This window comes from Theobroma cacao, chromosome 1 (genome assembly GCF_053813885.1).
Source record: "Theobroma cacao isolate CCN51 chromosome 1, ASM5381388v1, whole genome shotgun sequence".
NCBI lineage: Eukaryota > Viridiplantae > Streptophyta > Magnoliopsida > Malvales > Malvaceae > Theobroma > Theobroma cacao.
Genome location: NC_142639.1, coordinates 36,590,892 through 36,614,233, shown reverse-complemented (window position 1 = coordinate 36,614,233; position 23,342 = coordinate 36,590,892). Strand labels below are relative to the sequence as shown.

General features: G+C 36.3%; 4 protein-coding genes across 7 annotated transcripts; all 4 read left to right on the top strand.

Annotated features, from left to right (window-relative positions):
- Window positions 1–575: 575 nt before the first annotated feature.
- On the top strand, window positions 576–1,924 carry EID1 (F-box family protein). The gene has a single exon (XM_007050851.3). The coding sequence runs from the start codon at window positions 720–722 to the stop codon at window positions 1,701–1,703; it is 984 nt and encodes a 327-aa protein (XP_007050913.3). The 5' UTR covers window positions 576–719; the 3' UTR covers window positions 1,704–1,924.
- A 5,266-nt stretch (window positions 1,925–7,190) lies between these two features.
- On the top strand, window positions 7,191–11,467 carry LOC18613554 (beta-glucosidase 11-like). The gene is made up of 13 exons (XM_018122794.2): window positions 7,191–7,465; window positions 7,644–7,707; window positions 7,792–7,847; window positions 8,037–8,112; window positions 8,213–8,284; window positions 8,425–8,512; window positions 8,614–8,869; window positions 9,232–9,347; window positions 9,530–9,750; window positions 9,960–9,988; window positions 10,068–10,155; window positions 10,764–10,854; window positions 11,017–11,467. The coding sequence occupies exons 1-13, from the start codon at window positions 7,334–7,336 to the stop codon at window positions 11,261–11,263; spliced, it is 1,536 nt and encodes a 511-aa protein (XP_017978283.2). The 5' UTR covers window positions 7,191–7,333; the 3' UTR covers window positions 11,264–11,467.
- A 276-nt stretch (window positions 11,468–11,743) lies between these two features.
- On the top strand, window positions 11,744–16,582 carry LOC18613553 (beta-glucosidase 11-like). Of its 3 annotated transcripts, none has more exons than XM_088804312.1 (13): window positions 11,744–11,952; window positions 12,096–12,159; window positions 12,690–12,745; window positions 12,987–13,062; window positions 13,139–13,210; window positions 13,342–13,429; window positions 13,536–13,791; window positions 14,104–14,219; window positions 14,414–14,634; window positions 14,781–14,809; window positions 14,906–14,963; window positions 15,894–15,984; window positions 16,121–16,582. In XM_088804312.1, exons 1-13 carry the CDS (start codon window positions 11,821–11,823, stop codon window positions 16,365–16,367), a joined length of 1,506 nt encoding a protein of 501 aa, XP_088660438.1. In that variant the 5' UTR covers window positions 11,744–11,820; the 3' UTR covers window positions 16,368–16,582. The 3 variants fall into 3 exon arrangements, with proteins under 3 accessions (XP_088660438.1, XP_007050908.3, XP_017978280.2); XM_007050846.3 differs by having other exon boundaries at window positions 11,745–11,952; window positions 14,906–14,993; XM_018122791.2 differs by having other exon boundaries at window positions 11,749–11,952; window positions 12,083–12,159; window positions 14,906–14,993.
- A 2,303-nt stretch (window positions 16,583–18,885) lies between these two features.
- LOC18613552 (beta-glucosidase 11-like) lies at window positions 18,886–23,198 on the top strand. 2 transcript variants are annotated; one of them, XM_018122803.2, is made up of 13 exons: window positions 18,886–19,223; window positions 19,713–19,776; window positions 19,941–19,996; window positions 20,390–20,465; window positions 20,568–20,639; window positions 20,775–20,862; window positions 20,969–21,224; window positions 21,519–21,634; window positions 21,838–22,058; window positions 22,204–22,232; window positions 22,319–22,406; window positions 22,507–22,597; window positions 22,834–23,198. In XM_018122803.2, exons 1-13 carry the CDS (start codon window positions 19,086–19,088, stop codon window positions 23,078–23,080), a joined length of 1,542 nt encoding a protein of 513 aa, XP_017978292.2. In that variant the 5' UTR covers window positions 18,886–19,085; the 3' UTR covers window positions 23,081–23,198. The 2 variants fall into 2 exon arrangements, with proteins under 2 accessions (XP_017978292.2, XP_088661241.1); XM_088805115.1 differs by lacking the exon at window positions 19,941–19,996 and having other exon boundaries at window positions 18,895–19,223.
- The last annotated feature ends 144 nt before the right edge of the window (window positions 23,199–23,342 follow it).

The following is a 23,342-nucleotide window of genomic DNA, read 5'->3' as shown; positions in this document are numbered from 1 at the left end:
ATTTCAACACCAAACAGTGATATGTCGAGGGATTCGATGAGGAACGAAATTCTCCATCTCTCCGTCCCTGGGTGATGATGATTTTGTATGGTCAGGGTTCAACGATAAGGATAATGAAGTTGTATGCTTTTTTCTTTTTGTGGTAATGGGATTCTTAACGTTTAAGCTTTAACGTGTGGGGGAAAATCCTGAATAGAAGAACAATAGGAAAAGATAAACAATAAAATTTGTTTGGCAATCGATCCTTTTAGTAATGAACGAAAACATATTCCTAATAATACTTTTACGTAAGTTATTTGGCTCTTAACGATGTTTTTGTTTTGAGTTTGTTCTCGGCGTTCTCTGACACTTGGACCTGGCAGCTGCCATCACTACAGTCAGTTACCACTAAATGAGGACTCTAATTATTGATTAATACCACTAATAGTAGTGTACCAAAAATTGATTAATACTACTATTAGTTACCGTAACTGTCCATACAAAGTGGCCCACGGTCTTTCACCGCCACCAGATTCTCTGGCTTACACGGACTCTGCTGACCTCCCTCAGCTGTCACGCAAAGTTCATCGAAGAAAAAGAAACAGAAAATAGGAAATCCACCCACCTGATAACCTCCCAGACGAAAGGTTACCCATTCGGCCCATTTTTAACTCGAAAGAAAATATACAAGAGCAAACCGGCGATACCGAATTTCGCCTGTTCATTTCCCCCACACAAAAATGACAGAGACGCCGTTCTCGAAACTCCCCGACGACGTCGTTCTAAACATCTTCTCGAAGCTCGAAGACGACCCCAGAAGCTGGGCTTGTCTTGCTTCGGTCTGCGCCAAGTTCTCCTCTCTAATTCGCAACACCTGCTGGAAACAAAAATGCTCCAAGACCATCCCCGCCGTTTGCGCCGATCTCCTCGGCTCATCGTCCGCTCCAGCCGGCGGCTGGGCCTCCCTCCACAAGCTGTCAGTCTGCTGCCCAGGCCTCACCCACGCCGGCGTCCTTCTAGAGAACTCCGATTTCGGCCTCGAACGCGAGCTTGGCCCGGATGAGAATTATGACAAGCCAGCAAATTCCCAAGCCTTAACGCCGTCCACCGACCCCTGTTCGAGCAGAACGGAAGGGAATCCGAATCCAAACCCGGAAGTAGACGTTCCGGAGTCCGATTGTCCCTGGTCACTTTTTGATGATCTATATTACGACACCGTTTATAACGCGTCCGATTCGACCGACGGTTACCCTGAAGAAACAATAGATAATGGAGCAATTAAAATTGGGCGTGAATTTTCCTCTTGTAAAAGAAGGAAATTTTCTAGATCGCTGAGGTCGCATTTAGCATCCGGTGTTTGGAATTTAAGCCGAGAACAAGGAAACAAATTATTAGCGAGCCGTTTTCGAGGCGATTGCTTATACATTTGCGATTGGCCTGGATGCGTTCACGCTGAGGAGAAGCGAAATTACATGCTTTTCAGAGGCATTTTCAAGAATTTTAAGAAATCTCGGGTGTGGAGGACGATAAATGATGGGAACAGAGGCAAGATCAATCTGAATTGCGCGTTTTGCTCTTGCAAAGAGACTTGGGATTTGCATTCTGCTTTCTGTTTGAGGCGTGTGTTCGGGTACCATGACGATGGAGAGCCTGTTGTACGAGCTTTTGTCTGTGAGAATGGACATGTTTCTGGTGCTTGGACTGATTTGCCTTTGTACACTTAGAGGGAGTGTATCACATCAAAATTACTAGTAAGTAGTCTTATTGAAATAAGAGAAATTTACAATGTGATAATTGTTAGTAGTATTAGTGTGTTTGTTTTATTTGGGTTTGAGCTTTTCCATTAAAGAACGATGTTCTTTTGAATTTGGTTTTCTTAGAGGATGAGACTGAGGTGTTTGAGATATGGTTATGTCTAATTTCTTGAATAAGTTTGTTTTTGTTATATTGGCGTTGTATCATTAGATTATCAAGTGAGATTGTGTGCGCAGCAATTGTTCAATGAGCTCAACTTTCTGTGATGGAATTTTGGAAAATAAATTTTCACAGTTTATGATGAGACGGGGAATTATTCTTGTCTCCATTTACGACTGCTTATACAAACGATCGGAGGTTGAATTGCACTCTCAGAACTACTAATTGTTTAGATTTTAATAATTATTTATTCTGCTACGAATTTCATGATTAGATACACTTTGGAAAGTAAAATGCGACTATAGGTTATCACATTCTTTCCTTCACTGTGCAAATGGTGGTTCTAAAATAAACTTCAAAACCATTATTTGAACTTGTGTTTCTGTTCAAGATAGGATTTTTTATGTAGTGAATTTTGTGATATTGATTGTTCGGTCAATACAAAGCAATGATTTATATCATGTGCCGGAATTGATGTTAGGCCTTTGTACATCTAACCCCTTACTAGCTTGTAGTTGAGGAAATTAAAGGGAAAATCTACTTGGGCATTGTACTGCTAATACAAAATCCTGAAAATACAGCTTTTCATTTGCAGCACACCACTGTTTAGTGCAATCAGTTGTCCAACAGTTTCTGATGCATTTTTTGGAGACTTTCATATCACCTCAACCGAGTGTCTCTCCGCCTTTGGCCTTGGCTCGTAAATTTTGTTTTCACATTTGTGCATGCACAAAATCTTTTGCAATTATGATTAATTTCTCTGAAGGATTCTTTGAAAATATCTTATTACTGGAACTAGATTTGGGGAGAGAGTAGTTCTCCTGAGCCTTAATGGAGGTGTGGTAGACTTTCTGTTTTAACATGAAAGATTTTGTTCTTCGGAGGTATTGGCTCAGTGATGCAGCGAGTTAGCATAAAAATAAAGGTTAGCGCCTGACTAAGCCTTTAAGATTAAGAACCAAGTTTCAAATATTGAAACTTAAACTTAAGTTGAGAAAAGAAATCTGTAATATTATTGCATGATTCAAAAAACTTAAGCTTAAGGTCTGTTATACATCCAAGTCTTAATAAAACTTTGTTTTTGATTGTCTAGTACAATTGGAGTAGTTAACAAAAGATTTAAATAAAATAAATATTCTATTCCTATAATTTTTATATAGAACTCATAACTAAATAAAGAAAATATTAAAATTATGAATATATCCATTTATGACTTTTGGGTTTTTTTTTGGCTTTTGACGTTTAACTTGCTTTAAGAAATTATCTGTTAGACGTTTTACGTAAGTCCCTTCCATTTGAGAAAAATTGGACCTTTAGTTAACTTATATATCTAGATATAAGGGTTAATCTCATGAATGATATGGGTAAATATCCGTCACATTAAGTATTTTGAAAATTTTCATTTTATATGGCAAATCCACAACATATGCATTGCCATTGTGTCTAACATTAAGAATCATATCAATATGGTGTTGATTATCTCTCATGGGTGGTAATTCGTTAAGTAAATTTTCTGGCATCACTTCATTGAATTCTTCTAATAACAGTTTGATTGCTTTTGAATGCTTTATTATTTTTTGACTCTTTTCAATTGACAACACTTGTTTTACAATTAGAGTATGCACCTCCTTTGACTCATTGAAAGCAACTTTTACCTCATTTCCTGAATGAATAAGGATAAAGAAAGTCCTCCCTTTCACTTTAGAAGTTTCAGTTTTGGCACTTCCTCGTCATTGGCACAAAAGTAAATTGTATATCATCTTTCTCCACTATGTAGGTGTTTTTTTCTTCTATCATGTTGCGTTGCAACATCAAATTGTCAAGATCTACCAAATAATAAATGACAAGCATCCATATTCACGATATCAAAATATATCTCATCTCTATATTTACTAATAAAAAAAGGTACCTTACACCGTTTTGTTATATGAATCTTCTTTGCTGCCTTAATCTAGCCAATAGTATATGGATTGAGGGTGTTTTTTAGCTTTAAAATCCAAACTTTCCATAGCATCCTTACCAAATATTCTCACAACTACCATTATCAATAATCACATCAAATAAATGGTTAGTAATAGCGCACTTGGTTCGAAATAATTGATGTTGTTGAGTATTATCCTCTTGTTTTGGAGACAACATCATTTTTCTCATCACATACATCATTGTTAGCATCTGCATACTCATCATTATCTCCATTTGGACCATAATAACTCTCATCATCCTCTTCTTTTCGCTCCACCACATGGACTAATTTTTTTAGAAAAAAATTGATGGATTTGTGATCAGGTTGATTGCAGTTGAAACATTTTCCCCGGATTGGTTTAGCATAGGGATCTGCAGTTTTCTGCCCTTCCTTTGCATTTGTCACTTTCTACTTTCCAATTGCCTTCTCTTCCTTATATCGATCATTACGTGCAAAATTATCCTATACTGATTTATTCAATCTTATCGTTGAATGCTCTATTATTATCTACGTTATAACTCTTGCGAGAATAATCAAGTCTGTTCTTTTCTCGCAGTATCAATTCAGCCTTTAAAGCAATATTTCGTGCTTCAGATGAATTTCGCAACCCTTGTACCCTTATCTTGTCTCTGATAACTAGCAACCTGTTGCCTTTCGGTTTCTTTTAGGTCATTCCTCTTTACTATTCTCATAAATTCTGTAGTATACTCATGTATTGTTTTTTGACCTTGATGGTACCTCTGGTGCTATTGAAATAAAATCTGCTCAAATTTAAGGAAAAGAAAATCTTTCTGTAACAACTGCTTCATCCTATACTAAGGTTTAATTGGTGCTTTCCTCTCACGATTCCTTTTGTACTGCAACCTTTCCCACCATGCAGAAGCTCTACTTTTCAATTTGCAAGCAACAAGTCTCACTCTTTTTCCTTTTGGAATCTCCATATATTCGAAAAATCTGTCTATTTCTGCAATCCAATCCTCAAAATCTTTAATATTCCCTTGATTTGACAAGGTAAATCGTGAGGTCTCAGTTCCATTATCTTCACCATGAGAACTATTGCCTACCATAACTAGGTCACTTGCCATTAGATTGGATAAGTTTTCCCCGCTTTGATACCAATTGACATAACGAGTTAACATGGAAACAAAGACTAGCACCTGATTAACCCTTTAAAGTTAATAACTAAGTTTCAAATATTGAAACTTAAAACTCAAGTTGAGAATAGAAATTTGTAATATTATTTTATAATTCAAAAAAACTAAGCTTAAGAGTCCTGGTGTTATAGGCCCTGATCCTAATAAAACTCTACTTCTGATTATCTAGTACAATTAAAGTAGTTGTCTAGTACAACTAAAGTAGTTAACAATAGATTTAAATAAAATAAATATTATATTCCTAATTAGAACATGACTATCCTAAAATCATAATATAAGTAAATTAAATAAAAAAAATTCTATTATACTTAAAATTCCTATATAAGACTCCTAACTAAACAAGAAAAATTATAAAATTATGAAAATGACCATTTATAACTTTTGGGTTTTTTTTTTTTTACTTTTGACGCTCAGTTTATTCTAAAAATTATCTACTAGGCGTTCTACATTATTCAGTTTCTTAATTCTTTCCTTTGCTATAATTTTAGGCATTCAAGAGTATTAGAAGCACTTAAAACGAAGTTTCATTTGCTAAAGAAAAATTTAATAGTTAGCTTGATATAATTGTGTTAATAGTCAGCTTCATTAGTGGACACACATAACAAGCCAGACTTCCAGTGCAATTCTTGGTGATACACTCTACCGAAGAAATTGTGAAAGACAATTATATCAAGTTGACTATTGAATTTAGTCATGTCGAAAAGATCATTCAATCTGTAGAGAAAGCTAAGGTCGCAGATGAGCATTTCTTCATGACACATACCAAACCAAAGATAGCAGATGCTAGACAGTGGATATTAAATAATGACTACTCCAACTATATGACTCCAAAAGTTGAGATGTTTGTTGAACTTGATACACAACATCGGTCGAATGTTGAGACTAGCAATGGGGACTTCTTACAAGCAATAAGCAAAGGCACGGTTGAAATTCGAATCCTCTTAGGCATCAATTCTAAAGAACAGTTCATTGACATAATAACCAAATCACTGAGCAAGTTAAAATTTAACTATCATAGAGATAAACGGGGAGTTCTCAATGCAAGCATTAAGGGAGAACGTTGAAGTTAAACAATTCACCTAGATATCATGCATGTTTGTATGTGTTTTACTCAATGTTGAAGACCACTATGTGGAGCTATACATGTTACTATGATAATCATAGTTTACCCATATTTCTCATGTATTAACAAGTGATACATCTGTTGATGATGTGTTTTAAAGATACTGCATTATAGCAGTCATACACCAACTTTCTCCATAATCACAACTGCTGCAAGTTAGGGCAACACATTAGCTATTCCATTGAGCAGGAACTGCCAGCACTGGGTCTTAATTACTCTCATCTGTTCTGTCCCACCATCGTCCGTCCTTGGCTTCCCTCACTAATCCTCTTCTGCCCCTTTCCCAATTATTTCTCATGCCAAAGATAAACTGTGTGGGGCAAATATCATTGAACCTTTATTTATCGCAGTAAATCCGAAACTATGACTTTTCTTCTCTCCTTCTGTCTTGTCTTGTTATTATCCATTTGTTTTCTGCTTATGTTTCTTCTATTGGCAATTTCATATCCCAAGTTATAAATAAGTAATTTAACTATAACTGCGCCTTCCAAGTTCCAATTATATATAACGATTATTAAAAAAAGAGTCACTGCAAAACAATGCTCGCCCCTCATATTTTCTCTTAAATAAATGCATTTTATTTGGGTGAGAACGCAGGTGCCCAGTTACTGAATTTTGTTGGTTTTCCATGGAAAACAAAGAGGAGTTAGTTTATTCAGCTTTGTTTTATCCCAATCCAACGTGCTTTAGATACGACAGGTACATGTGTGGCTCTAGGCCCTCGCCTCACTCATTCAAAGACCCACTGCCTTCCCTTGTTTTTTTTTTTCGTTTGCGTTATGATCTTGGATTTCTTTTCATAACCTAATCAAGTCAAACAGACAACAAGGACAGTTAAATTACAGCGTCATTAATGACTTCAGTTAGAATACACTGCTTTGTCATTTTCAGTGCTCGAGATAATAATGAACCTCATATTACGAATTGTAAATTTGGCCTTTTTCTTTTTCTTGACTTCGATTGGATTTCCGTCACCCCAAAAAATAAAAAAGGAAAAAACGATACTCATGGGCTTCTATTTTGTCAACATTAGTTATGTACTAGAGTTGTCTTCTTAGCATTTATTTATTTTTTTGAAAAGCATCTTCTTAGCATTTATTAATTGCAAGTCAGAACAAATAGTCAAGTATTAGCAAGTGAGAGAGCAGAAACAAGTTCGATACTGAAGTGAACTGAACTCTCTCTGTAGGGTAAAAAGAAATGAGGAGTCTGTATTCCTTGCAAATGATAGTTATGATAAATTTGGCGGTGGCAGTGCTTTGCGCTGATAAATATAGCAGATCCGACTTTCCGCCTGGATTTGTCTTTGGTTCTGCTACCTCTGCTTATCAGGTCAGTTCGGCTCTTCAAGATTTTTTTATCTTCTCAGTTTTTGACCTTGTGTTGCTTGCACACGGTAGCTGGCTGAGGGAAAGTTATTGTAAAAGGAAAACTATAATTATACATAAATGTTTTGAGACAAAATGTGGGAATCCGAAGAAAAACAAGCTCATTAAAATATATGAAATAGGTGGAGGGAGCAGCAAGTGAAGATGGGAGGGCTCCTAGCATTTGGGATACTTTTGCTCACGCTGGTCTGATTCTTCCCCTACATATCTTGACTAACAGTACGTTTAAGCAAATATTTGCACCAATCACCAAACGTTTGACCATTTCAGGGTATGCAAATGGAGCCACTGGAGACATAACGGTTGATCAATACCATAAATACCAGGTGCATAAAATAAGCTTTGATCCCAGTCGTGGATGAAGAAAAGAAGTGTTTTGTCTCGTATTCATAATGAATATATGACCATAAACTTGTCAATGTTGTATTCATAGTTATTATATGCCCTTGTTTTGACACCCCATCAAATTTTATTGGAGGATGGTCTCCATGTAATAAGACAATATGGTTTTTCAGGAGGATGTGCACCTTATGGCAGAAATGGGCTTAGATGCCTACAGATTTTCCATCTCATGGTCAAGACTAATCCCAAGTATGATTTTTAGATTTTTGCTTAGTCATATCGACTGAAGAATTAAGCAGCTCCCTGGTCTTGTGCTCACATTTTTTTCTATCTTCATGTTCCCTTTCAGATGGAAGGGGGCCTGTCAATCCAAAGGGCCTAAACTATTACAACAATCTCATTAACGAACTAATCAGCCATGGTTGGGGCAAACTTTCTACCATTTCTTCAGCTGTGCCTAAATATGGTTTCACTATGAAAGTAGAAGAGAAAAATGCTAGCCAGAAACTATATTGGCTTTTCTTTTACTTCACTGATATATCTGCCGGTTTGACCATGCAGGAATACAACCTCATGTTACTTTACACAATTTTGATCTTCCACAGGCACTTGAAGATGAATATGGAGGATGGATTAACCGAAGGATTGTGTAATGCTCTTTAGTTTTTTCAATTCTTAATTTGTCTTTCTATGCATGGGGTACATTAGGCTTCAAATAGGTCAATACGAATCATCAATATGTGAATGCAGGAATGATTTCACCACTTATGCTGAAGTATGCTTCCAAGAATTTGGAGACAGGGTTCCATATTGGACTACTGTGAATGAGCCCGATGTATTTGCAGTTGGAGGTTATGATGGAGGGATTACTCCTCCTAGGCACTGCTCTCCTCCATTTGGAGTAAACTGCACAAGAGGAAACTCCTCATCCGAGCCCTACATAGCCGTTCATAATATCTTGTTGGCTCATGCATCAGCTGCAAGATTGTACAAGAAAAAGTATCAAGTAATAATATCCAAACTTTCAAAGTCGTTGAGCAGTTCAACTCTATTTCTTTTCTAATTCCTTTTCTATTTTTTTTCTTTTTTATCTGCCAATTATGCAATTCATTTTGATTAAATTACATGGAAACTAGCCACATTGAATTCTGCTCCAACATTTCATTTCGATAAACGTCCTTGTTATTAAACTTAAAGTTTGTTCCTAGAACAAGTTCCCTTAATTTTACTGCACATAATTAAGTTCTCTAACTGCCAATTTTCTCCATGCCGTTTCAATGTCAAAGAATGTAAAGAACTTATTAATCACTGAGAAATAGCAAAGGAGATGTCCATTAAGATTAATACACATGAATCATGATGATGCAGGGAAAGCAGCATGGGTTCATAGGTATTAGCATCTATACAACTGGCAATTTTCCTCTAACAAATTCAGTAGAGGATGCCATTGCAACTCAAAGAGCCAATGACTTCTTTGTTGGTTGGTAAGTTCAGACTCCGGCATCAAGTGTGATTATATATCAATGCATGGCTCGACTTCTTGAAAATTCTGTCATTTCTGCATTGTTGTTGATTGTTTTGTCAACTACATGCCTTTGGAACTACTGACTTTACCAGAAATTTTATTCCACCGTTCAGTTACATCTTTGTCTGCATTGTACTTCAGGATTGTAAACCCCTTGGTGTTTGGAGATTATCCTGACACGATGAAGAAAATTGCAGGCTCCAGAATTCCTACATTTACCAATCATGAATCTGAACTGGTTAGGGGTTCTTTTGATTTCCTAGGGGTGATTCATTACAGCTCATATTATGTGGAAGATGACCCTGGAAGTTGGGAATTGAAGCAAAGAGACTATAACACAGATTTAGCTGTAAAGATATCCAGTATGTTCTTTACATATTCTTGCCAAACTTAATAAATGTTAAATTCAATTGCTGCTTTGACTGAACTAACTGAGGTTATCTAGTCAAACGATGTACCTTTCAATTCAGTGATTCAAGGCAATGCTAACATACTTAACTAAAACAGCCATTCTAGACCTTTATTTAGCAATGCTGGAGGAAAACAACTAAATGGATTCTCTTTGTGGCAGATGTAGGGAATGCTTCATTGACTTACGAGGTGAGTTGAGAGGTTTTATCGCCAGTCTTTGTTTATTTCATGCTTGCTCAATGGTTCACTGACCAGCTTTGCCACTCAGTTGCCCATACTGCCTTGGGGCTTGCAAGCAGTGCTGGAGTATTTCAAGCAAGTTTATGAAAATCCCCCTATTTACATTCTTGAAAATGGTATCTCTCTTTACCTCTCTCCAACAGCAAGTAGATTAAATAATTATAGAACAGAGGGCAACCTACATGGATTCATGCCTTTTTCCAAGTCAAGAATCCAAGAAATTATGAAAATGAAATAATTTAGCTGCTTCATGTGGGAAATGTAAAATGAGGACATGAGAAGAATGATGTGCAGCAATTAAAACAGAGTCATTCCCAGAAATTTACATCAGTGATATCTGAGCTGTGAATACTTTTTTTGAATAAAATATCATGGCTCTCAATTCAATAGACTATTATAAAACATATTATGTAGAACAATTGCCAAGTCTGCTGGCGAAAAGGAATAAGCTGAAAAAACATAACGGCTAAACACCTATAAGAAAAACAGACAATTGCTGATACAATTTAGTCATGCAGATTATATCCCTCTTTCATTCCACCATATTTGATAGCAATCTGTATGAAAATATATGCTTCTTAACTCCAATACCAACACCGTTAGGGCTCAAAGAATGTAATTTGGAAATTTAAAAAAGATTTTGGTTGGCAATATCTCATATTTGTTTATGCTTGTGGTCTTGCTTTTCATCTCATTGGTGAAGTTGGTCTGGTGTCTTTGGCAGGTCAGAGAAACAGGCGCAATTCAACAATGGAAGACACCTCGAGGGTAAACTATTTGCATGCCTACATTGGAAGTGTACTTGATGCTGTGAGGTATGCCAATTCGAACTTTAAGGAATGGCCGAAGAGCCATCGACCTTTTGAGTGTTTGTAGATTGCAATTGATCCTTTTGCATAGATTTCTTTCAGCTTATCCATATCATGTATACCGTCTAACGCTTTCCTTTCCTTCTTCTCGCTCTTAAATTTTCAAAGGAATGGATCAAATACAAGAGGGTACTTTGCATGGTCCTTCCTGGATGTATTTGAGTTGCTGGATGGCTATGAATCAGGCTACGGCTTCTACTACGTAGATTTGGACGACCCCGATTTGAAAAGATACCCTAAGCTTTCTGCGCATTGGTATTCCCATTTTCTCAAGGGAGGAAGCATCAGTTCAGATGTACTAATCAAGCTCAAGCAAAACTTCTTTGCTCTTTCGCAGGGCCATTTCTCCCAGTAGGCTCATCTCTGTATAAGTGTTGTAATCTAGCAAATTTGTTTGCAGACGAGAGACTCGCTTAAGTCTTATATTTGCGCCAGCCTTTGTCTTCTGTTCTGGAATCCTGTCCAACATAACCCTCCTTTAGTCTCTTGAAAATGTCAAACAAAGTAAATAAGAAATATATCACATTTAATTTAAATGGAAAAAGTTAATTGATCGTCACTTCTTGCTTTCATATTAGTGATAAATGCAGACAATCATGGAAATTAAACCGGTTGATAAGCATCTTTGACTCCGATTATCTAAGAAAAAGGGCTCTTCATTGAGCTTCTAAACTACCTATAACACGAACATGTCCTTGTCTTCCACTAAGTTCCGTTAATTCTTGTCAATTTGCGTTCTGTCACCGTCAAGACTCAATGGAATACTCATGGCCACCCATGCAGATCGGCAGACCATTGCATTTTGTCTTCATATCATTTATTATCCTCATTTCTTCTGGTTGTGACAACACATCGATTCACTCGAAAGGAAGAAGAGCTGGGACGTCGCAGTGAACTCTCAGGTAAACAGAAATGAGGAGTCTGATTTTCTTGCTAATTAGAATTCTGCTGCATATGCCAATAGCAGTGCTCTGCGCTGATAAGTATAGCAGATATGACTTTCCACCTGGCTTTGTCTTTGGTTCTGCCACCGCCGCTTATCAGGTCAGTTTGGTTGTTGGTCTATGTTTACGCTTTACACATGCTAGCCGCTCATTGAGCAAAAACCATTTTCCAAAACAAATACTATACTTGAACACAAAAGACAAATTGATGAAGACTGACGAGCTTCTAGTAACACATGGAAGGTGGAGGGAGCAGCAAGCGAAGATGGGAGGACTCCTAGCATTTGGGATACTTTTGCCCACGCTGGTTAGCTTCTTCTCTTAGTCAGTAGCAGTACTTGTGTTGATTAATTGAGCACCCTGACTTCTGTCAATGGTGTTGGGTTTTGGAAAATTCGGACCTCTTTTGTTTTCTCACTGATTTGAGCTTCAACCTGTTCGTTGTTTCCATTCTTCTTTGGGTCTTACTGGAAATTTTTGTTGATTCTTTATAGACTTAAAATAGACTAATGGCTACACAATTGGGCCTAAATCGTGAAAGAGATATATAACAAATTGGGCCTTGTGCTGTACGCAAAATGAAATGGAGAAAGAAACCGAACGGGCTCAAGCTCGTTTCCCCCACCTCCAAGTCCTTGAATCCTTGTCGACGAAACAAATTATCTGTAATCGATCACAAAACTTTGATTCTGCTTTAACTCTTGTCCTCGTATCATGGAGGGTGCCCAGGTCCAATAGTTTCTATATCTGAGTCTAAAGAGTTGTCTGGAATGTATATGTAATGATCCAATGAATGATTTAACTAATAAATTTCATCTCTCATTAAAAACATTTCAGGGTATGCTAATGGAGCCACCGGAGATGTAGCTGTTGATCAATACCACAAATACAAGGTGCATAAAATAAGCTTTTTAATTCATGACTCTTACCTACATAGCTTTGATTCCATACATGCCTGTGAATGAAGAAATCAATTGTCTTCTCATATATATTGCATTTTTCCGTAATGGCTATGTCAGAATTGTTATATGAAACCAATTGCTGGTTGCCTAACTAACAACTACACTAATTGGGTTCTGTTTTAGGATGGTCTCAGTGTAATTAACTAATAATGCTAATATTCCCTTTTTTCAGGAAGATGTGAAACTTATGGCAGAAATGGGCTTAGATGCCTACAGGTTTTCTATCTCCTGGTCAAGGCTTATCCCAAGTACGGTTGTCAAATTTTGGTTTATTTATATTAATTAAAGAAGGATATCAATTCCTAGTTCTTTTTCACATTTCAGATGGAAGAGGACCTCTCAATCCAAAGGGTGTACAGTATTATAACAACCTCATCAGTGAACTAATCAGCCATGGTTGGCGCAAAATTTCCGAAATATCTTCAGTAGTTAGGAAATTTTTTCATTTTAGACGTTGAACAATGCTTGCCAGACAATATTGGAGTATTCTTTTACTCTAATCAAACCCATATCACTTGACTATACAGGAATACAGCCTCATGTTACTTTAAACAATGCTGATCTCCCACAGGCACTTGAAGATGAGTATGGAGGATGGATTAACCGAAAAATTGTGTACTGTTCTTTAATCCTATCTTTTTTAATTTGCATTCTACATTTGCTGTATATAAGGCTTAATAAGGTCAATGAATATGATTGAATCATCTGAATGTCAATGCAGGAAAGACTTCACAGCTTATGCAAATGTGTGCTTTAGAGAATTTGGGGACAGGGTTTCATATTGGACTACTGTGAATGAGCCCAACGTGTTTGCCATTGGAGGTTATGATCAGGGAGTTATTCCTCCTAGGCATTGCTCTTCACCTTTTGGAGTAAACTGTACTAGAGGCGACTCCTCAACTGAGCCATACACAGTTGTTCATAATATATTGTTGGCACATGCATCAGCTGCAAGATTGTACAAGAGAAAGTATCAAGTATTAATATCGAAACGTTTCATATCAATCATCCTTTTAACTTTCCAATCTTTTGCATTTACTCTACTTACATTGATTCTAGCAACAAGAATTCTGCTTGAGGCTCTAGCATCACATTTTTATTTCATCAATATGGAACTTGGAATTTGTTCCTGCAAACTAATTCTCTCTGAATGCCGATTTGCTGTGCACAAATTCTCAAAAAATTTTAAATTTCATCCAATGCTGTTTCAATGCTCGAACAAGTAAAGAACCTTATAAGGAGAAATAGATGAGATAATGCCTCTTATAAGAGCAATATATGATATGCAGGAAAAGCAGAATGGATTCATAGGTATTAGCATCTATACACTTGGTGCTATTCCTAATACAAACTCAACAGAGGATGCAATGGCAGCTCAAAGAATAAATGACTTCTACATTGGTTGGTAAGTCCTATATATAAAGTGTTATTATGAAAGCATGCATGTCTGAGGGACAAATTTTGAAAATTGTCATTTCTGTTTGTTATATTGGTTTTTGTACCATATCTAAATGACCTTCAATACTCTTAATTTCGATTTTTATTGGGTTTGAGAAATTTATTCCAGCTTTAGTTGCTTGTGCCTATGTTGTACTTCAGGATTGCAAATCCCTTGGTGTTTGGAGATTATCCTGACACAATGAAAGAAATCGTTGGCTCCAGAATTCCTACCTTCACCAATCATGAATCTGAACTTGTTAGGGGTTCGTTTGACTTTTTGGGGGTAATACATTACACAACATGCTATGTCGAAGATGACCCTGGTAGTCTGGTACTGAAACAAAGAGACTTTAACATAGATGTAGCTGCAAAGATAAAGAGTATGTTATCTACATATTCCTTGCTAAATTGGATTCACTTGGTGCATTGACTCATCTGAGATTAATTGCTTAAATATATAGTCCGAGATTCAATGAGTAAAGAGAATATTCATGAAGTAAAAGCTAATTTATTCTCTTTGTGGCAGACATGGAAGATATTTTCTTGGATTCTGAGGTGAGTTGCAACATATTGTTGCAAGTGTTTTTTTTTTTTTTTTTTTTTGGTTTCACTTGGGGCTTTGAATTAATAATCAGTTAATTTATTGCTCAGTATCCCATATTACCTTCGGGCCTGCAAGTAGTGCTGGAGTATATTAAGCAAGTTTACGGCAATCCTCCTCTTTACATTCTTGAAAATGGTATTTCTCTCTCTCTCATACACACACACAAACACGCATTCATTCTGCGTAGTTGCTCTTTGTTGAATTGGATATTAATCCTTTCCCTTTCTTGAAGTGAAAATCATATTACGATCATCATGTTTGCTGCATTATGTTTAGGAAACATAACTTCAAAAACTCATGAATTATTTGTTTTATGATGATAGTGTTTCTGGCCAAGGTTTCTTGATTGAAAACTTGATGTCATAAAATCATTTCCGGAAATACAGGTAAAACTAGAAACAAAGCAATTGCCACATATCTATTAAGCAAGCAAGAAAAACATGCAAATCATCTAGCCATTTCATGTGAAAAAAGGACAATGAAGATATAGTAGATTAAGCTGCAGCTTGCAGCAATTAAAAGCTGCATTTCCTGGGAATTACATCCGTCACATCTGAGCTAAGGAGTGGTGTTCTTTATTGTTGTACTAATGCTGTAATGCAGATGCTTGTTGAGTTTTCAATGAAACAAAAGGGCTCCTATGTAGTAAGTAACTCTCAATTTGAAAGACTACAAAAATTACAGTATGTTGAAATAAGTACTTTGACATTGTTAAGGGAAAGTAATAAATTAAGAAACTAAATTTAACTGCTTAACCTTCTGAAATGACTGAATAAACATTCTCCAGAAGATGGTAAATGGGCATTGAGCAGACAATAGCTGAAGCAATTAAGGCATGCAGATTGTATCCAGTTGTATATATCCACTGTTTAGTAGCTATTCAAAGCAGATGCTACTTAACTCCAAAACTAGTAGGCCTCAAGGGTTATATATGTATTAGAATCCAAAGAGTTGGGATGGCAATATTCAAACGATATATATCTCATTGATCCTGTCTTTTCGTCTAATTGGTGAACATGGCATGGTGTTTGGCAGGTCAGAGAACCCAGCGCAATTCAACCTTGGAAGACACATCGAGAGTGGAATATCTGCAAGCATATATTGGGAGTGTGCTGGATGCAGTAAGGTACACTTGTTTTGACCAACCTCTAGCCAACAGCCATTTGAATGAGATATGTGTTTGAATCATTCTCTGCAGATTTTGGAATGTGATCAACTCTTTAACGTATCTTTCCTTCTTCTTCTTATAAAAAATTTCAAAGGAATGGATCGGATACAAGAGGGTACTTCTCATGGTCCTTCCTAGATGTGCTGGAGATACTGGATGGCTATCGATCAGGTTTTGGCTTTTATTATGTAGATTTGGATGATCCGGATTTAAAGAGACAACCTAAGCTTTCTGCATATTGGTATTCCCATTTTCTCAAGGGAGGAAGCGTCAGTTCGGACAAAGTGATCGATCTCAAGAATAAGTTCTCTGCTCTTTCCCCCGGCCATTTCCGCCAGTAGGCTGCTCTCTCGATTTCCCTAGCTGTCCTTTGGCCCTCTGGCCAAAAAAACAAGAACTTACTGCAGTACGTAGAAATTAGTTAAAATCGATATCCATATTTATTAGTAGTATTTATATCTCTTAATGCTCCTGAACACCAAATGTACCAATCTACATGCATAAACAGGTTTATATATGTATCTAGAAACCAGTCCTCAGATATTTTTGCTTACCATTTTACATTTCCTACTTCTCTAATCTTATAGACTAACACAGGAGAACTACCCTGCATCGAGTTTTCCTGGTCTCAACTGGGCTAAACATTTGAACCCATGGAAATTCTTAAGTACCATGTGATATCCTTTATCTTCTGTTCAGGAATCAGATGTTCATATAAGCCTTCTTTAGGTTATGCTTGGTTCATAATTCATCTGGTTGAATGGTATAAGAAAAATATTAAAGAAAATTGAGTATTGCTATTATATTAGTCTCAATTACCAAACATAATTACTTTTTAGGTAAACTTTAAATACACTCTTTGTGGCATGATATTTTCTCATGGAAAACTTTGAAGTTATTTTTTTTTCCATGTAAAATCTTATGTTTTACTTCTCTTCTCAAGGAGAGTAACAACGTTAAATTTTAAATTAATTTTTTATAAAAAGATAATAAGAATCTTTCTTTTTACAATTCTTTTGTTTTTTATTTGTCTAATTATAAAAAAAAAGATTTGAGCGGTTTTTTGAGTTTCCTTTATGACTTTTCTTTCACTCTCTCACTTGCTCACGCTTGTTTATGAGTTACCATTCTTTGGTTCTATTCGATGTTTTTCACCTCCAGAAATCCTCGACTAAAAATATAGAAAATAAAAAATAATTTGTTATTCATAAAAATCTTGAATATATAATAATACAAAATAATTAAGGTCAACTAAAAAAATTATATAAAATAAAGAGTAAGTTTTTCACAATTTTTTTTTTTTGAATCCGTGGGTAGATTTCCACATTGATGAAGCTCTTCTTGAAACCTAAAATTTTAGCCAAGAATGAAAAAAAAATATATATATATATCTGCAGCAATGATCTAACTATGGTTTTTCATTTAGCACAAACTCTACAGTAAGGGTTTCAAAATTTCAATGCTTCAACCAGGTATGGATATAAGTTATTCACGAAAAAGCACACGTCGTCTTAACATTTTATAACTATTAAGATTTTTCATCCCTAAATATGAAATATTCACAATGAAATATATAAGCACATGAAAGCTCCGCAAATGGTTGCAATTTTCATCACTGTCACTGGGTTGGTCTGAGTCGCTCCCTTGTTCCTTAAGGACTAAAGTTTTTCACATGTGATTTTTTTTAATTTCTTATTTATGATTTATTGACTTAATAAACTAACCAATATAATAATATGATGAGAAATAAATATATAAAAAGGTATATATTATTTATATATATATAATATTTTAATATTGAAAAAAATGTTAAGAGAACCATCATGGTCGTCTAAAGTGTTTGGACATTAAAATATTTTTTTATCTCAAAAAAATCATTTCAATTTAAATAAAAAATAATGAAAGTGACAGAAAATTCATAAAATAAACTCAAAGAAACGTTCAATTTTTTAAAATAAATAAATAAATAAATAAATTATAAAAAAGTTTTTATTATCCTTTTATAAAAAGTTATATAAAAATTTAATAATTTTACTCCTTTGAAAATAAAATTTTATATAAAAAAATCCTCAAGGTGCTATATCATACCACAACAAATCTATCTAAAATTTACCTTTTATTTTTTCATAAAATGGGCAGTTAACATTAATAAATGACAGTCGGGCCAAAGGCGACTTCTCTTAATAGTGAAAAGTGCATGCATGACATTCAATAATAAACTAATAATCCTACAAGCTTTATTCGAGAGTTAGTTACTACAAATTATTGAGCCTTGCATGATTAGCAAAGTGGAACAGAAGGGAAATGCCGACAGGATGATTGTGTCCCTCCAAATCTTACACATAGGCAACTTTTAAAAGATTCAAGGACAAAGTTTATCAATGCTCTCGTCATACTTTCGTCTTCATGTCAGTAACAAAGATCTTGGCAAGGAAAACCAGGTTGATACGCCTTTGCAAACCAAACTTTGACTTGGATCATCCATGACAAACAAGGCATTAATTCTAGTCCTTCGGGCTTTGGCTTCCTCAGTGCCACAACGTTTTGGCTTTGTACGTAATGTGTGAATGTGATACATCGGGATAGAGATGTCTTCTTCTCATTATTAAGACAAAATACAAAAATTTTTCCTGTTTGTCAGAGATACCCTTTGACACAGTACGTGACTCTCAAGGAAGGACGTGCAGAGTAGAACTCTTCAGAACCATTTGGACAGGTCACCTCATTGAAATCTAGAAAAGTAGAATATTTTGAGAGATCGCTAGACACTCTTTTTAAGTTCTGAAAAGTCGCCTTTAGAAAAGTGTTATGTAATAAGCAACCAATTAGCTTAGCTTGATTCTGGTGGCACATCTCCTTATATAAAATGACTACAGTATCCAAGTTACAGCAATATACAGCAACATTCACACCTATTTATCTCCTTGCGTTCTGCTCTTTGATTCTTCTAGACTGAGAGCTGACGACAAAGTACCCTCTCTGTCGATTTTTATCCACAACAAAAGGAAAAAAGGAGTGCCGTACAGTTGTAAAGCGGTGAACTCTCGGGATAAAGAGAAATGAAGAGGAGTCTCTCCTTGTTGGTGCTAATACCAGTTCTGCTAAACTTGACTGTAGCAGTGCTTAGCGCTGATACGTATAGCAGATATGACTTCCCACCTGGCTTTATCTTTGGTTCTGCCACCTCTGCTTATCAGGTCAGTTTAATTTTGGCTGTTCCAACTTTAATCACTTTGAATTTTGCTCAGCAAAAAATCAAAGTGATTTCAGAATAGTAATGCAGATTGATTTTACATGAATAAAACATGACATCCTGTCACAAATTTGCTTAACCATGTGATAAGTCATGCAGCAACAGGTATTGCTTCACAGTGAGGTACATAGAAGTACAATAAGGGAGAAAAGTACCTTCAAAACAAATGTTCTCTCCTTCACGATCACAATCCAACCACAGTACCAAATAACCACAACCACGTGCTTTCTTGACTTAAATGTCTAGAAATATGGGCCTGTGGGTTTGATTCTGTCTTGATAACTGATGCTTGATATAGATCTAGAGGATTAGATGCTGGAAAATCTGAATACATGTCCAATAACTGAAGTCACTTTAACTGTTTTTTCATTTTTAAGACAAAAAGAATGACGAGAGCTAAGAGCTTCTGATTAATTATTAGTATATGGACTAGGTGGAGGGAGCAGCAAGTGAAGATGGGAGGACTCCTAGCATTTGGGATGCCTTTACGCATGCTGGTCAGCTTTCTTCTCCTACAAATCGATCTTTACAACTAATTAACCATACTCGTTTCCTTTAGTCGTTTTTTCTTTTCATTGTGTGGAAATATTGGTTAGAACTTATGATACTATTTCAAGAAAAATAAAATTCATCGATATATAAATAAAAACAATATTTTCAGGGTATGCAAATGGAGCCACTGGAGACATAGCTGCTGATCATTACCACAAATACAAGATGCATCAAATGAGCTTGCCTCTAGCGTGATTTATGACTCTTTCCTTCCATTTTCCTCTTTTCTTTCATACAAAAATAAATAAGCTCTAGGATTTGAATTTAAATTATTCTCTATCCAAACTTTATCTTAGCTTAGACCGTTGGAGTTAGATTCAAGTGACAATTTCACACGTCTTTTTTTGTTAACGTAAATAATGAAATACAAAGTTTTCTGGTATTTAATTTTTCCTAATGGCTGTATGACAATACTGTTTTCTCCAATGAAATTTATCACAGCGATTATATAGGTATTACCTTGCCACTACTTATTGGCTAGCTTAACTTTAAAAGCACTACATCAGATTCCACTCTAGGACAGTCTCTATGTCATTGTGGCTAACGTGCTTTTTACAGGAAGATGTGAAACTCATGGCAGAAATGGGCTTGGATGCCTACAGGTTTTCCATCTCCTGGTCAAGACTTATCCCAAGTACGATTTCGAAATTTTTCTTCACTTGCAGTTGCAGCCAAAGAATTATGGAGCAAGACTTGATGTCTTTTGCTTACATTTTGTCTTCTTGTTTCCTTTCAGATGGAAGAGGACCTGTCAATCCAAAGGGTTTAGAGTTTTACAACAATCTCATCGATGAACTAATCAGCCATGGTCGGGAACCAACTTTACATTTTCTTTAGCAGTTAGAATATGACTTCATTTCCAACGTTTAAAAATGCTAGCCAGACACTAATATATTAGATTCGTCTTTTCGTCTACTGATATCTCTATTACTTGACCCTGCAGGAATACTACCTCATGTTACTTTGAACAATTATGATCTTCCACAGGCACTTGAAGATGAGTATGGAGGATGGATTGACCGAAGGATTGTGTACTGTTCTTTAATCTACTCATCATTATTTTTCCTTTTTGTGCTTGGGGCACAAAAGACTAAAAGTAGGTCAATGCATGTGATCGGTCGTCGCATTTCAATGCAGGAAAGACTTCACAGCTTATGCAGATGTATGCTTCCGAGAATTTGGGGACAGAGTTTCATATTGGACTACTGTGAATGAGCCCAATGTGTTTGCCATTGGAGGTTATGATCAGGGAATTTCTCCTCCTAAGCATTGTTCTTCTCCATTTGGAACAAACTGTACAAGAGGCAACTCCTGCTCGGAGCCATACATAGCCGTCCATAACATCTTGTTGGCGCACGCGTCAGCCGCAAGATTGTACCGGATAAAGTATCAAGTAATTTCCGAAACTTCTAACACCAAGCTTCTTTTTTCTATTTTCCCCATTTTATCCGTCAGTCAAAACCAAATGCATTTATTTTGCTCTCTTTGGGAGTACTCTAGCAACAAGAAACCTGCTCCAGGTTCCTGCATTTTATTTTGATAAACTTGGAAATTTGGAATTGGTTCCTGGCTTCCTGCACAAAAATTTGTCTTTAAGCTGTCTTGCTTGGGCATTTAAAGAACGTTGTGTCAAAAAATAGCAAAGGAAAGTATCCACTATAAGAGCAATACATGATACTTAATGCAGGGAAAGCAGCAGGGATTCATAGGTCTTAGCATCTTTGCTTTTGGGGCTGTTCCTTCTACAAACTCAACGGAAGATGTAATGGCAACTCAAAGAATGGTGGACTTCTATATTGGTTGGTAAGCTAAGAATCCTACACGTGAAGTACTATTATTCATGCGCGTCTGAGGGAGACAAATTTTTGATAATGGTCATTTCTGTGTGGATATAGGTGTTTCTCTCATCGAGATGGCCTTCAAAACTATTTTCACCCTGTAGGTTTGCTATTAGGGTTGAGAATTGATCCTAGCCTTCACTTACCTGTGTCTGCAATGTTCTGCAGGATTGCAAACCCCTTGGTGTTTGGAGATTATCCCGACGCAATGAAGAAATTTGCAGGCTCTCGAATGCCTAGCTTTACCAATCATGAATCTGAACTGGTTAGGGGTTCATTTGACTTCCTAGGGGTAATGCATTACTCAACATTTAATGTCCAAGACAGCCCTGGCAGTTTGGAATTGAAACAAAGAGACTTTGACATGGATATAGCTGCCAGCATAAGCAGTATGTTCTTCACGTACCCTTGCCTAAATTGAATTTACTTGGTGCATTGACTCATTGAACTTAAATAATTCAAGCATGCTGATGTATCAAGGCGATGTTAATGTATCCACTAGCCCAAAAAGCTAATTGATTCTGTTTGTGGCAGATTATGACGATTTTTTCACGGCTTCAGAGGTGAGTTGAAAGATTGATATTGTTACAAGTAGTTTTGCTTTTCCTTGTCTTAATTCACTGGATTACTAATCAGCTATGTTACTCAGTGGCCTATTCTTCCTTGGGGTCTGCAAGGAGTGCTGGAGTATCTTAAGCAAGCTTATGGCAATCCCCCTATTTACATTCTTGAAAATGGTCTCTCTCTCTCTCTCTCTCTCTCTCTCCACAACTGCTAATTGTTGAAGTGAAAACCTTCTTTAAAAAAGTAGCTCTTGATGGTATGGTGTCTGGGCAGGTCAGAGAACTCCACGCAATTCAACCTTGGAAGACACATCCAGAGTGAAGTATCTGCAGGCATCTATTGGAAGTGTACTCGATGCTATAAGGTATATACATATGAAATTTAAACCAACCCCTAAGACTAATGAGATCTTTTCATCATCGTTTGAATTTGATTTTTGGACTGTGATTCTATTGGTTATAGGTCATAAGCCTTTAACATGGAAATCGTCTAAGCTTTTTTTTATTTTTCCTGAGTAAGCATTAGATTTCAGCATTTTGTGTAAATGGTCTAAATGTGTTTAATGCTTTTCTTTTCTTCTCATTCTTAAAATTTATGAAGGAATGGATCAGATACAAGAGGGTACTTTGTGTGGTCCTTTTTAGATGTATTCGAGCTGTTGGATGGGTATGAATCAGGGTACGGGCTATACTATATAGACCTGGATGATCCTGATTTGAAGAGATACCCCAAACTTTCTAGGGATTGGTATTCCCATTTTCTCAAGGGAGGAAGTGTCAGCCCAGATGGAGTGATCGAGCTCCAGAAGAATTTCTCCGCTCTTTCCCAAGGCCATTTCTTCCAGTAGGCTGATTTCAAAAGGAAAAAAATAAAGGCCTTGTTTTTAAGATGTACTTTTCCCTTTTGGCCAAACAAAGGGACAGACTTCCTGAAAATAGATATATCATTCAACAAGTTATCCTTAATCCACGAGGTTATTACTTGCTGATTTCCCCAAAATTCAATACCAATGTACAAATGCCTGCATATCAGTTAAGATGCTAGTTGCAGGTCCATGACTGTATCTGCAAACCTCAAACCGGGCGAAGCTTACCACTTAGTTTTCGAGG